Here is a 14053-nt window from a genome sequence, read left to right on the forward strand (position 1 = left end):
ACATGGCAAAAAATAATACAGTGAAATACAGTGAGCTCTTTATTTCCAGTAAGGCTGAGGCATCATTGCCCTTTGGTCACAGGGCGACAGTTAAAGAAGGAAGTCATGGAGCTTCAACAGAACCTCAGGCAGGCATATATATATATATAGGAGAAATTATTACTTATATTATACTATTTAGAAGAAGAAGAAGAAGAAGATCTTTATTTATATAGCGCCTTTCACAGACATATTTATACATATATATTTAGCGTCTTATTACTGTCTCTCACGGTGTCTAACCGACAGTGTTACTCTGCAGCCAATCAGATCACAGGGACTCCAAGTGGGGTGGGCTCAAATGTGACCAAACGCCAAGATTTAAGCTCTGAGACTAAAATAATGAAACCCAGGGCTTAACAGGTTATTTGCTTTGAAATATCATTCTTACTACTTGCTGTCCAGTGTGCACTCTGCACAAGTCCTATAGTTTATCAAGTGTTGAAGTGTTTTTATCAAAATAACTTTATGACGAATAGATATAGATTTGATGTTAATTTACATGAGTCCTCCCCCAATTCTGATTGGTACAGTTTGCATGAAGGGCTATTTGAAACAAGAAGACAAGCCGGGATCAAAAACTGGTCAGCTAATAAATCACTCTGAGCATTATTAGCGTTATTTGAGCGTTATTTGACTTTTTGATTCCCCCTGTATTATGGCCCAGTGGTTGAGTTGTGGCACATATGCGAGTTTATGTACTCCTACTCTCTTTCACTTTTTCTGGTGGTGGTTTATTAAAAAATCCACTTAAACATCAGAAGATTAGCCTGGTGGATATTTGATATTGACTTGAACGCGCATGTGTATTCTGGCTTGTGCAATGGAAAAAAAAATGTTTTCTTCAGAAACCCAATTCCTTCTTTTTACTGCTGCAAAACAAAACACATAGGCATCAATTAAGACATAAAACTACAATTACTTACACTTACACCCAGGGGCGCCAACCTCAAATCTCTCCATTGGCTCCAAGGAAACCATAACGTACACATGAGGGACTGCACATGTCGGCTCCGGGGCAGGGAGGGGTTGGGAGGGGAGGGGAACCGAGCGCACAGAAATACCATGTTTTTAAAAAAGACCCACTTCACTATATCATCACTTCGGAGCGGAGAACAGGAGGAGCTGCTGGACTCTGCAAGGTGAGGAGACCCATCATTGGATTTATTCTGACAATTAAGACTAGTTATTATAAGTACATTTTAATAGTAAAGTAAAGTTAAAGAGGCTGTTTTTCCACTTTAGTTTGTTGATATTACTCTACTTTGAAGGAAAAGTACTTATGCATTTACCATCACCTTAATCAAGTGCATTTTCTCCAGTTCAGCTTCACCCAAATCTAAAAGTTTCTTGACTGGAGCTGACAGCCTATAGGCCAGTCTAACACCTCAATTTGAAAGTTAAGACCTACAAAACTGATTCAAACTTTTTGTTTATCACCACATTTATGACGCATTTTTGACACATTTTTGTCCTTAGTTTTGTTGCTTCTCAGTCGCTTTTTTCTTCTATTATTGTTGCTTTTTTTAACCTCTTAACCCCCGCCTTAACTGAGTGCATTTTGGTTTTACCCAAATCTAAAAGCTTCTCAACTGGAACTTACAGCCCATGGGCCAGAATAACGCCTCATTTGAAAGCTAAGACCGACAAAAGTGATAGTAACTTTTTTGTTGTTTCGTCATTGTGTTTTTGTCACATTTTGTGTCCCTTTTTTGTTGCTAGAGAGCATAGTTGTTATCCAGGCGGTTAAAGGCCGGTAGCTGGTTATGGTAAACTTGTCTCCAAACTAGTTGCTTGCCTCGCGCACCTTCCTGTAGCATCATTAACATTCTCAGATCTCTTCCCTTCCAGTTACTGGTCAGTGGAAACTGGACAACATGGGCTTCTTCCAGCTTCTTGGTCTTCTTCAGCTCGTGCTCATACCAGCTCTCGCCGTAAGTCTCCATTTAATCAGGGAACAAAATCTGCTCAAAACCTCAGACATAATATTGTTTTTGTGACGCAGTGTTATGTAGAGTGGGGTTTGTGGCTGGGTGTCAGTTTCTATTTCTATATGAGGACTTGCTGTTGTGTGGCTGTGGTTGTGCGAGGCTGTGAGACCATGCGGAACGCTGTGTCCTTGTGGTTCAGGGCAGATCTGTGTCAATGTAAGTGTGTGTGTCTGTAGGGGAGTAATGTATGTACTTTCAGATCGGAGGGTTTTGAAAGTTGTCAACTGGACTGGGCTGTCTTGTGTTCAAGTCACTTTTACTACCAAAGTCCCTCTCAGTTCTTCTTTACCCTAAACTACTTTGACCCATTGACCTTACAATTGTTCTGAGCATTGGTGACAGCCAGGGTAATTGGATTGCTATACTAGTATGCCCTAGCAGTGCTGTATGGCCGCTGCTTGTACTTCTGTTAGCCAACAGACACCCGGACCGGTTTGAATTGAGCGTTCTATCCCCATTGAAATGAATGGTGACGCCGAGCGCTATATTAAAGTATGGCGAGGTATGTCATGCCTGTTTCATGGTTTCTGTGGCATGAACATATAACAAGGTGATGTTTTAGTGGCCATTCGATGTGTATTCAACTGCACAAAAAGCAGAAATGTAGCATCTAGCTCAGGGGACACTTTTAGACGCTAATTGTTATCTTTAGGGAAACCGAAAAAGGTCTGTACATTTATAAGTGATTCCAAACTAGGCTTTGACCCCACCTAAATGTGGTAGATGGGTTGACAACAGCTGAAAACATCTGGATCGTTCACAATTTGGGATTTTTGATGGCTAAATGCTAACGGCTATAGGAAAAATACATTAAACAGACTGAGGATGCTGAAAGGTTTCTACAAGCCCAATCGCAAACTATACGTGTACGTTAGGATCAAACACCGCCTCCCCCTTTTATTTTTGTGCTCGAAAAAACAAGGCTGCGGGAACTCAGGGTGCCGAGGGCGCTACAGCATCCCCTGGTGGATACTTTATGCATTACAGGCAATATTAAATCCTAAATATGCACAGAAAAAACGTTCCCAAACCAAAATATGTTCTCTGCTCGAAATAACATCACAGTAAATTTTAGTCAGCTTTTTAATTTCCATGCTGTGTTGGATTGCTCTGGCAAATAAATTGATATGTTGCAGCTGTTTCGTTGGGATAACCACAAAACTGGACAAACTGAGGGTTACGGCATGTGTGCGCATGCTCATTGTACTGCTTGATGTGAAGCGAAAGAACTGTTCAAAGGTCCTATAGAAAATACCTGGCCTGAGAGCGCACACTAACCTTTAAATGTGTGTGTTTTGCAATAGCTGACCCAGCCTGTCCACGACTACTGGGGAGAGTTCGGACCATACGGGCCCTGCAGTCGGACCTGTGGCACCGGAGTGTCTATGAGGACCAGGAAATGCATCACTTCCAGGTAACGCAGAATTTATGAATATGGAGACTGCCAATTCCAATCTGGGAAAAAGAGGGTGTTCCTTTGGGAAGAGAGGGATGGCAGTGACACTCAGCACTGTTTAAAGGTGGATTATGGAACTACATGTAAAAAAAACAACAACTTGATATTAGTGTGTATTTTGTACCATGCTAACCACCAGGGCTGGGACAATACACTTTTGTCGCAACCCAATACGTATCACGATACTGAGGCCGGATACGTATTGTGATACAATATATTCCAATGCGCAAAGAATTAGATTCATAATTTCTAATAATGTGTTATGTGTCAGGTATGTGTTAGTCAATCAAACATTTTAAAAAACACAAATGGCAGAAGCATTTCAAAAGTCTGGCACTTTTAGCAATCAACACCAGAACTGGATTCAACAAAACTATAAATAAATATAACACATTAATCTCACCATTGACGAATTGTGATATATTGCAAGACGATATTTTGTCTCAGCCTTACTAACCACCCATACAGCTGCTGGGTCACTAACAGTCATTTAGACTCAATTTAGACCCAGTTTAGTTCTGATTTGATCTTGATCGAGGCCTGGTGGCACTTGGAAGGTCAAATGTTTTATGGTGTGTTTCAGAACTGACGGAGGACACAACTGTTTGGGGTCATCCAAATCTTACCGCGTCTGCAACACCCAAGTAACAATATTTTTTACGCTAATTAGCGTATTTCTTTTAGGATTAGCACATATTATTTACTATCCATAAAATTTCTACAGGAATGTCCAGTTGGCTCCAGGGACTTCCGTGAGGAGCAGTGCTCTAACTTTGACAGAAGTGACTTCCAGGGCAAATATCACTCATGGGTGCCCTATTACGGATGTAAGAGCCGTCGTCACAGTAAACTGAACCATGTCTGAGTGATTGTGACTGTATTGTCCTGTCGTGCAGCTGCGAACCCCTGTGAGCTGAACTGTGTACCGAGAGGAGAGAACTTCTCCTACAGACACAGGCCTGCGGTGGTGGACGGGACCAAGTGCTACGTGGGACGAAATGACATTTGTATTGATGGAGTCTGCAGGGTGAGGAAAAGGAAGGTTCACAAGATAGAGCTGAAGGTTAAGATGTATTTTGTAGGAAGCTCTAAATGTTACAACAGCCGACTTTTCCAAATAAAAGGTTGCATAATGGACCTTTAAGAGAGCTCTGTCTCACAATAGAATTTGTTTTAATTGAGTGTAATATTTAAACTTGCAGTAAAAAGTACCATCTCCGGCGATGTGTCCCAAATCACTAAGAAGCCTGGGGCCACAAAAAATTGGTCTGAGGGCCGTATTTGGCCCCTGGGCCGCACTTACTCCCCTCTGTCTCTCCACGTGCAGACACAGACCCAGGGGGAGATCATGGGCCTGGATGAAGACCCCAACTCGGTTCACGCCTCCGTTCCGGTGGTGGTGGGCCCTCACCCCAGAGAGACCTACACCTACATCTACAAGTTGGGCGTGTACGGGGCCTGCTCGGCCACCTGCGACGGGGGCATGCAGTACCGCTCGGTGGACTGCTGGATCCAGGACCCACAGCGCCCCCGCTTGGTGGAGGAGACGTTCTGCATCACCCAGAGGTTACAGAGACCGGCCAGTCAGCAGGCCTGCAACATGCATCCGTGCACCGCCGAGTACAGCGTGTCCAGCTTCAGTGTGGTAAGGTGCCAACACTGAACCTCTGCACCCTGGCTGCACTGCCGCTCATCTTGGCAAGGAGATTTTTTAAATAAAGTAGAATCTTTCCAGACGACTTAAGATTACATTAAGAAGTGATTTTTATCATGAATTATGCATAATGTAATGGAACTACTGGATCGAATTGGAAAGCATTCAATTTTAATTGGGAGCCTCGAATGTTGTGTAAATTTATAGTTTCTGTTCTTGTTGAGAGATTTTGTCATAGTTTTAGACTTGGTGAATGATGTTTTTATTTCAATTTTGTTTCCGTCAGCAGAAATATTACTTGTAGGCACTATTATATTGAAATTATCATCTTTGAAACGTCCCTATAGCTTGCTTTGCTCTCTACTCCCCCTCCTGGCCGTCTCTTGTTACTCATCTTATGTTGACTGTTATTCCATGTTACAATAGTAGTAGTAGTAGTAGTAGTTTATTCGGTCAGTTCATTCCTTTAAACGTTATACAAACATTTCCAATTCTTTGTGTACAACATGACCGAAAGGGTTTAGGCTGAAGTGAAAACTTATTAAGCCTAACCCAGTTTACAGATTTCCACGAGAGAAAAAACAAAACACAAACATTAATAATGAACAATATCAAGTGTCAAACAGAAGAGAAATAAGCATGTATCTGGAGTTAGTAACATACATTTCAATATTCCAACAAATATGTACATTTGTTTTATGTTAATTTAGTTGAAACTAAATCATGTCATCATTATTATTTTTTATTTATTTTATTTTATTTTTTTCTTACTTTATTCATCCTAAGCATATATACTCTTGAATTTTAGTAGCTTTAAACGACTTTTTGAAAGCTTTGACTGTTTGGGACTGTTTTAACTGATCTTCCAGGTCGTTCCACAGATTAACACCTATTACAGAAATGCATCCACTCTTTTTATTCTTTTTAGCTTTTGCTTTTTTGAAAATAGCAGTTCCTCGGAGGTTATACTGACTTTTCCTGTGTTCAAAAAGCTCCTGAATGGGAGGAGGGAGAAGATTGTTAAATGCTTTGTACACTATTACTAATGTATTTAGATCAACAAGATCATGGATTTTCAGCAGGCTTAGCTCTACAAAGATAGGGTTCATTGGTGCATAGAAATCTGCTTTAGTGATTATTCTTATTGCCTTTTTTTGGACACAATGATATAAAAACATTATTTTGTGGTAGGAACTGGACATGTTGAGTAAATGCCCTGACAAAATGTGGTTAAATTGTATGTGTAAATCTGATATATGTTCACATTCTTGCACTAGCTATCTGTTTTCTGGAAAAAAAATAAGTTCCCTATACCAGTCTAAGTTCTAGCTAAACTAAAGCCTGTCTTGTACAGTGCTCAGTGACGTGTGGGGAAGGGCAGCAGAGCCGGGAGGTGCACTGTGTGGGGCGCTCAGGGGAGCGGCTGGCGGACCATGCCTGCAGTGGCCTCCCCCGACCAGAGTCAGTGCGCGCCTGCCGCCGACCAGCCTGCCACACCCACATCACCTGGCATATCACCGACTACGGACTGGTGAGTTCAACAAAAAACACACAGGTTTTCAGTGAATGTGAGTGAATAAAACACCATTCAGCAGTGCGTATTGTAGTGGGCCTAGCATGCATCCCTGAGGGAGACCATAATTACATGAAATCATCATCATATCATGAATTAATGGGGTTGTGATTTGTTTTCTGATCCCTAAAGTGCACCCGCAGTTGTGGGGGAGGAGTGAGGGAGAGGAGGGTGGGCTGCTTCGACGCTGACCTGAACCCATTCCCCGAGGCCCGCTGTGGACCTGAACACAGACCTCAGACTGTGGAGTCCTGCAACACCCAGCTCTGTCCTGACGCCCAGAGTAAGAACTATACAACTGATGTAATCACTAATGGGTGCAATATGCATTTACTTTGTGAGTTACATGTCCAAATCTGAAGTTCAAGATCTACTATTTCAGGGGTAAATGCTCTTTTTGAGGCATTTCTATACAGTATACAGTGGACCATAATCCAAGCACTTCTTAAAGGATTAATAACACCACTAATACTATTAAAGCAACAACTACTGCCTCAATGTATTGATTAGCTAGTTAAAGATATGACTGACACCCACCTCCAGCAGAACAAGTGGTTCATTTAACAAGTTGATGTCAGACTCTTAAAGAAGGGGTATTATGCTTTTTTCAATCACATAGCACCAGTCTATAGCACATTACAATGATGACGAAACCTTCTGTTGGTCTGTAAATGCAGTATATTAGAAAACTGCCTTGTATAAAATTGCTCTCTCAAAATGGCTGTAGCGAATGTCTTGAAATAGGCTTCTGTCTCTTTAAGAACCTCTGACCCTTTCCGACACGCCCCCTCCACACGCTGTCTGTGGCATCAGTGGGGAGGGTGTTCTGCTGAGGAGCAGTGGTTGGTTACTTGGCTGGTGACGAAAGCTCAGAGGCGTCTCCAGGAGGTGGGGGCGTTCCTAGGAGGACTCAGGCAAACCTATGCCTAAAATGGCTGCCATCAGAGTTTTTACAGATTACTCAAAAATATGTGAATGTGCCAAGGCCACACTTCAGGCATGTTTATAATGAGGGAATGACATAATAACATGATGTAAAGCTTGAAAAAGTAAATTTTGCATAATACCCCCCTTTAAGCAAACAAGGTAGACCAATGGCAAGTGTAACTTCTCCCACAAAATAAACAATATGAATAGACAGGACATGAAACATTTTTAAATGTTTTATTGGAATTGTTATTGTTAGAAATTGCAATTATTGTTTTTATAGTAATTTTGAGGGTCACGACCTGAATGGAATCTCTTGACAAGAGGGGCATAATAATCTAGTTTGTGAGCAGGAATAAACAGATGAACCAAGGAAGCTCACTGAATGTAATGTGAGTACAGATGACAACTTATTACCCTTTCTACAATGAAAACTCCAGCTTACACAAATAATACTAACTAATTAACAGCACACTACTTGCTACTACTTCTGCTGTGAGCAGGCTTACAGTAGTCTAACCTGCTGGTTTAGTCAGTATAGCTCAGATCTTAGTAATGGTTTTAGTTGGTAAAAAGCTGCCGATGTTCTTGCGTTGATGTGGCTGTTTGTGTCCAGGTCTGAGTCCATGTCATGATTACTCCTCTATTTTTAACCAGATTTTTCGGTTTTAGAGAAAATGACCTTCATCACCACTAACATTAACAACACTACATAAAGTATTACGCTAGCATGCATCAGTTAAAGCACTATTGGTCTAAGAAAACACTTAAAATGATATGATAAACTACAATACAAGTCCAATACTGTATTGTCATGTTCTGAAGCGTCAACATGAACAGCTATATCCTACCGGAAAACTTCTCTGATGCGTTGTTTGTTGTGAAAAAATACTTACAGCTTTATTAGACACATCATTTTCAATAAAAAAAAAAGTCCAGAGAATCCAAACGTTAAAAGTTCATAAAAATGCCAAACAAACCTTGCAAGTCAAAAGACATTATGCTAACTTCTTGTAGCATGCCGAAAGGAAGTTCTAAGGTCTATTTAACCCTCCTACAGATGATAGCGCCCACGCCCCTTCTGGTGGTAAAATGCAGCAGGCAAATGAAGTCCCATAAATTTAGACCCCATCAAATACTATTATTACTACTAAGTTATTCAATGTATCCTCTCTTTGTCTAGGGGTCCCAAGTGTCCAAGATCCCAGAAGTCATGAAACCTCCATGAGAGGGTTCGTCCCACATGTCCCAGAAGACCCCACAGGCAAGTATCACTAATCATTTTTACCTTTTACCCGTCTACAAACACTGTCCCCAATGTATGGGCACTGGACCGCATTGGTGTAATTCAAATATGGCTGACATGTTAAAGGAATTTTTAGAAAAGAATCCAATAGGTTTTCCAAATGATTGCAACACTTCTCTGTCTGCATATTTCGAGCACCGTCAAAACATATAAATCACCTTTAAATTCCCCCCAAAAGGAAACTATCAAAGTGCCCTTACTCACAGCTAAATAAAGGGTTTTTATACTTAGCTGCACAAACAAGCTGGACATGCACTGTACATGTTTGGCCTATTTCCAGTCTGACCGTGGTGACCATGTCTGCGTCTGTGTTTGCATGCATGCCCAGGCTCCAGGCCACATGTAAACACAGCGGATCCTTACCCTTCTGCGGTGGGCCCGCGCTGCGCCCACACCTACTACGGCTGCTGCCCTGACGGCCACACCCCAGCAGCAGGGCCCCGATACGGGGGCTGCTTCCACAGCGATTGCGTCACATCCAGGTAAAGATGGAAAGGAGAAGAAAACACATCAGATCGTGCACATTTTGCACAATTGAAATGAATCCAATGTAACTTTGTGCCCAGTCATGTAGGCTATTAAACATCTTTATATTTTGCAGATTTGGGTGCTGTCTGGACGGAGTGACTCCGGCCCAGGGATTTGCAAGAGCAGGCTGCCCAGAGTACCAGACAACAGCGGTAGGAAGGAAGCCATAAGGTCGCCATAGAACTGAGAGCATAGCTGTAAAACATGGGGGGATAGTACAACCTCGCCAATATTCAAATCTAACAAATGTAACTACTTGAAAGTGATTGACTCTCGACCTCCCCACCCCCAATATTTCACCAAACTTTATGCCCTTCGCTGAGAGCATTTTCAAAGATAGAATAGGGCTAAATCTAATGTGCAATTTCACTAACTTTGAAATCAAAATTGTTTTAAGCTAGCCTCCGGGTGCTCCAATTTCCCTGTTCACCAAAAAACATGTAGGGTAAGGTGAGTTCCCTCTGAATGTTAATGGGACATTTAGTTGAAAATAATAATAGGGTTAGGGTGAAAAAATAATAATGATGAAACAATGGTTACCAGATGTATTGATTTACAAGAGCAGGCAAACAGAGCAAGCATTACGCACAATAATGTTAACGTCGCTCATAACAAGTTCCATTCCCACGTACTGCTTTTTATTCCCAGGTTGCATCCTCCCCGGTCCGCCCAGCAGCGCCCTCTGCTGACGTGTGCACCCTGCCCCGGGACGAAGGCCCCTGTGACACCTGGAAAGTGCGCTTCTACTACGACTCAGCCACGGGCAAATGCACCGAGTTCTGGTACGGAAACTGCCAGGGCAACGGCAACAACTTCCTGACCATGGAAGCATGCCAGAGACAGTGCATGCCCATGAGGAGGGAGGCCCCGGCCGCAAGAAGAGGCTCGCCCAGGGTCACGGCAGCACGGGCAAGGGCATAAGACAAATTTAGAAATGTTACTAACTCCAGTTTGTATCCATTTGAGAATAAAGATGTGTATTCAAAATGTAAATCTTTAAGCTAACAGTATTGTTTTGTGAATGTTTACAAATTGTCACTATTGGGTCAGTGTCAAAAGCAGATTATGAGTAAATAGTAGTAATTGTACACAAATGATCAGATACAGGATGAATGAATAAATACATGTTAAAAATATTGTCTGTATTTTGCTTGCGCTTTTGTTAACATGAATCTTTTTTTAAGCCGTACTGAAAAAGAATGCTGTTGCTACATCACAAGTGCAACTAAACACACCAGTGAGACACCAACCAAGGGCTAGGAAGAGGTCCTTTGGCTATTTTTGGCTATTTAACTAAACTTAAAAACAACCAAAACAATTTAAATTCTTAATCTCAACCTGAACCAAGCACATTTTCTCCAGTTTGGCATTATCCAAATAGAAAAGTGACAAAAACACAACAAAAGTTAAAAAAAAGAGCGACTATGCAACCAAAAAGGGGACAAAAGAACAACAAAGACATAACAACAATGTAACAAGAAAGTGACAAACAACAAAAAGCCAAAAAAAAAGTGACAAAAATGTGGCGAAAAACACAACAAAAAAAGCGACAAAACCGTGCCAACAACGCGCCAAAAAAAAGTTTCAATTAGTTTATTTTTTTTTAAATGAAGCGTTACACTGTAGCTCTCCAGTCGAGAAGCTTTTAGATTTAGGCACAGCTGGTGAAAATGCACTTGGTGGTAAGAGGTGAATCTTTATTTCATACATTGGCTTAAAAATTAAAATCGACTTTATTTTGAAAAGCCACAAGACATTTATCTTGAAGGCGGGATTACTGGCCGACCGGAAAACATATGTTTCACTTCCCCTGTGTGATTTGGATCCAGCTGCAGCCACCGTCGCTCCACCACAAGCACCAGAGAGCAGCCAAAAAAGCACTAGAAAACATCACATCTCACCACATTCGCCCGGTCTGTCCACCCACAGCATCTGCAGCACACGCAAACATGGTGAGCCATTTTGATTTCCTCTGATTGGAAGTGTGAAAGCCGCTGTTTTGGCCGCATTAGCACCTTGTAATTCATTAGAGCTAACATGCGCTAAAGCTAACCTCGGGCAAATGTGGGTCAGGAAAATAGTGTACATGTTTGTTGTTGTGTAAAAATGTATGTAAAATGTGTGATGCGTCTAATTACTCACGTTTATGAGTTCGTGGACCGTTCAGTGGAGCAGTTGTTGATGTCAGACTTTCTGATCTCACACTCACTGCTCTCTCTGTTGGTAGTTTTGAGTTTCTTTTCTCTCTTGTTGGACCAAACATGAATTTATACAAAAATGAATTAGACTTGTGACTATGTGCTTAAGGGAAGAAAGGGGAGTAATGGAATACTGAAAATATCTGGTAAATATAGGCATAATACTACGGTACGGTTCTCACGATACTTGGGGGCCGATACGCGCCGTATTACGATACAGTAAGTATTGTGAAACTTTTGAAAAAGAACAGGTTTAACATAATGTGCTGTGTAACTTCCTGTAGAAATATTATATTTAAATAGTAGCGAAATATATCTATATGAGCTATCTATCTTTGTTACAGTTTGTCTATGTTTTTGTATCTGTTCCTATCAAATACAGCAAATAAATAAATAAGGGTAGGAGTTTAAAAGCTTCTGTTTCATCTTACACTTTTTTCCATGATGACATTTAAGGACTTGGTAATTCTGCTTTTGTTTTGATCATTGCTAATTTGTGCCAAATGTTTGACTAGGTAAACTTAATAGAAAAATAAATACATTAAATATGGAGTTGCACAAGATCTAAATCAATGTCTATGGACTTTCCACCTGGAGGTGGAAAAGCACCTATAAATGTGACCATTTACCATGTGCATTCACATCTTTCAGTCACACACCATCCTGCTTGTCCAGCCGACCAAGAGACCAGAGGGACGCACGTACGCCGATTATGAGTCCGTCAATGAATGCATGGAAGGTAAAAACAACCAGTCACGTCAGGTTACAGTTTTAATAAAGTGGAGTTACGGGAATAATGCAGCATAGTTACTAATGACCTCTTCTAGGTGTTTGCAAAATGTACGAGGAGCATCTCAAGAGGATGAACCCCAACAGTCCCTCCATCACTTACGACATCAGTCAACTCTTTGACTTCATTGACGACTTGGCAGATTTGAGTTGCCTTGTGTAAGTATTGCCTATTAGTGATGTTGCAAAATGTATCAGAAGTAGCACAATATAACAGAGGACTTTAGCAAGAAAATATGGAATTTCAAAAACTCACAAATACATTTGAGAGAGTCTACTCTCCAACGTCCGTCTCAAATGCCCTGGTGTTTTGGACCAATCCCGTGGCGGTATTGCTGTGAATAGGCAGGTTTTACAGTGCCAACAACAAAAACCTCTTTTATTGATACTAAATAACATCACAGCGACAACGGATAAACTCAAGGTGCTACTACAGACTTACATTGTAAAAATTTTGCAAATTCTGTATTGATGCTGTGTTTGATGTATTCACCAATAATTACTTTGTCCACAACATGCATTTCATAACCTATTATCCCATTCTCATTGGATGAATTCAAACATTTGTACGCTGTGGCTTTCTCCAGGTACAGAGCTGACACACAGACCTACCAGCCGTACAACAAAGACTGGATCAAAGAGAAGATCTACGTCTTACTGCGTCGCCAAGCGCAGCAGGCGGCCAAGTGAGAGGGAGAGAGCGGTTGTCTCCTTACACACTTCTGCAAGACATTTATGCTGCGTTCCAATCTAACGGCAATTTATCTGGCCACTTGTGTAAAGCGACAACTGTTTCTCAAAATGGGGGAGGTTTACTAATATATTTTTATTGTGAAGTTGGATAAATCTAGTCATGTTCCTTTTTTTTTTTTCCTTCTTTTTTTGGCAGCATCAACAACCCACATTTGTTACATATTGATTTATTTCAGCTTGCAGTAATGGCCATTATTATTCCGTGGAAAATTCAACTGAAGCCTTATTTTTGAAATTCCATTTTTTTGTGTGTGTTTTTTTTTTTTTTTTTATCATATAATGTGAAACCAACTTTATTTGTACTGGACAGGATTATTTCATTTTAATGCCAGCAACACATTTTTAACATGAAGGGACACTGGTAAGAGATTATTTTTTTCGATTCCTTTCTTGTCTTTTTGTTGTTAATAACAGTCGCCAGTGATCATGTTATAAACTCTTTTGCAAGTCCTTTTTTGTAGCATGTAATTTCCCTCTTCATGTCCTTTCAAATAAAACTTTGTTTTCAGAGAAGTCTTCGAAGTTATTATAATATGGATATTTTTCAAGTTTTCAGTAGTTGCTCTAGACCAGGGGTCCCCAAATAAATCGGCTCGAGGTCCGCAAACTTTACTTACAACTATAACATATGTCCAGGGTCCGGACATGTGCAGTAAATTGCTCTTAAAAATGTGAAACATGAACACAGTTTGTCTAATGACGTAAGACGAACTGTGATCAGTGAATCAATAATTTTGCCATTTTATGTCAATGTTATTAATATTGTTTAAATAATTGTTAATTCAGCCTGAGATAGTAAGTGTATAGAGTGGATGGAAAGGCTTTGGGGTCCAGACTCA

The 14053-nt window shown here is 40.8% G+C and overlaps 2 protein-coding genes across 2 annotated transcripts; both read left to right on the top strand.

Moving 5' to 3' along the window:
- The first annotated feature begins 1153 nt into the window (after positions 1-1153).
- On the top strand, positions 1154-10555 carry paplnb (papilin b, proteoglycan-like sulfated glycoprotein). The gene is made up of 13 exons (XM_079572746.1): positions 1154-1181; positions 1891-1973; positions 3335-3444; positions 4070-4130; positions 4211-4313; positions 4383-4513; positions 4814-5131; positions 6495-6671; positions 6846-6996; positions 8824-8904; positions 9275-9428; positions 9548-9626; positions 10123-10555. The coding sequence occupies exons 2-13, from the start codon at positions 1917-1919 to the stop codon at positions 10393-10395; spliced, it is 1695 nt and encodes a 564-aa protein (XP_079428872.1). The 5' UTR covers positions 1154-1181; positions 1891-1916; the 3' UTR covers positions 10396-10555.
- Positions 10556-12287: 1732 nt separating this feature from the next.
- Positions 12288-13690, top strand: erh (ERH mRNA splicing and mitosis factor). The gene is made up of 3 exons (XM_079572312.1): positions 12288-12411; positions 12500-12620; positions 13049-13690. Exons 1-3 carry the CDS (start codon positions 12303-12305, stop codon positions 13149-13151), a joined length of 333 nt encoding a protein of 110 aa, XP_079428438.1. The 5' UTR covers positions 12288-12302; the 3' UTR covers positions 13152-13690.
- The last annotated feature ends 363 nt before the right edge of the window (positions 13691-14053 follow it).

The sequence above is a fragment of the Gobius niger genome, assembly GCF_951799975.1.
Source record: "Gobius niger genome assembly, chromosome: 15".
Lineage (NCBI taxonomy): Eukaryota > Metazoa > Chordata > Actinopteri > Gobiiformes > Gobiidae > Gobius > Gobius niger.

Coding starts and splice junctions, on each gene's coding strand:
- paplnb (XM_079572746.1), top strand. CDS start 1,917: ATGGGCTTCTTCCAGCTTCTTGGTCTTCTTCAGCTCGTGCTCATACCA. Junction 4,131..4,210: donor ACCGCGTCTGCAACACCCAA/GTAACAATATTT, acceptor AAATTTCTACAG/GAATGTCCAGTTGGCTCCAG. Junction 5,132..6,494: donor GCGTGTCCAGCTTCAGTGTG/GTAAGGTGCCAA, acceptor TGTCTTGTACAG/TGCTCAGTGACGTGTGGGGA.
- erh (XM_079572312.1), top strand. CDS start 12,303: ATGTGCATTCACATCTTTCAGTCACACACCATCCTGCTTGTCCAGCCG. Junction 12,412..12,499: donor CGTCAATGAATGCATGGAAG/GTAAAAACAACC, acceptor GACCTCTTCTAG/GTGTTTGCAAAATGTACGAG. Junction 12,621..13,048: donor GCAGATTTGAGTTGCCTTGT/GTAAGTATTGCC, acceptor GGCTTTCTCCAG/GTACAGAGCTGACACACAGA.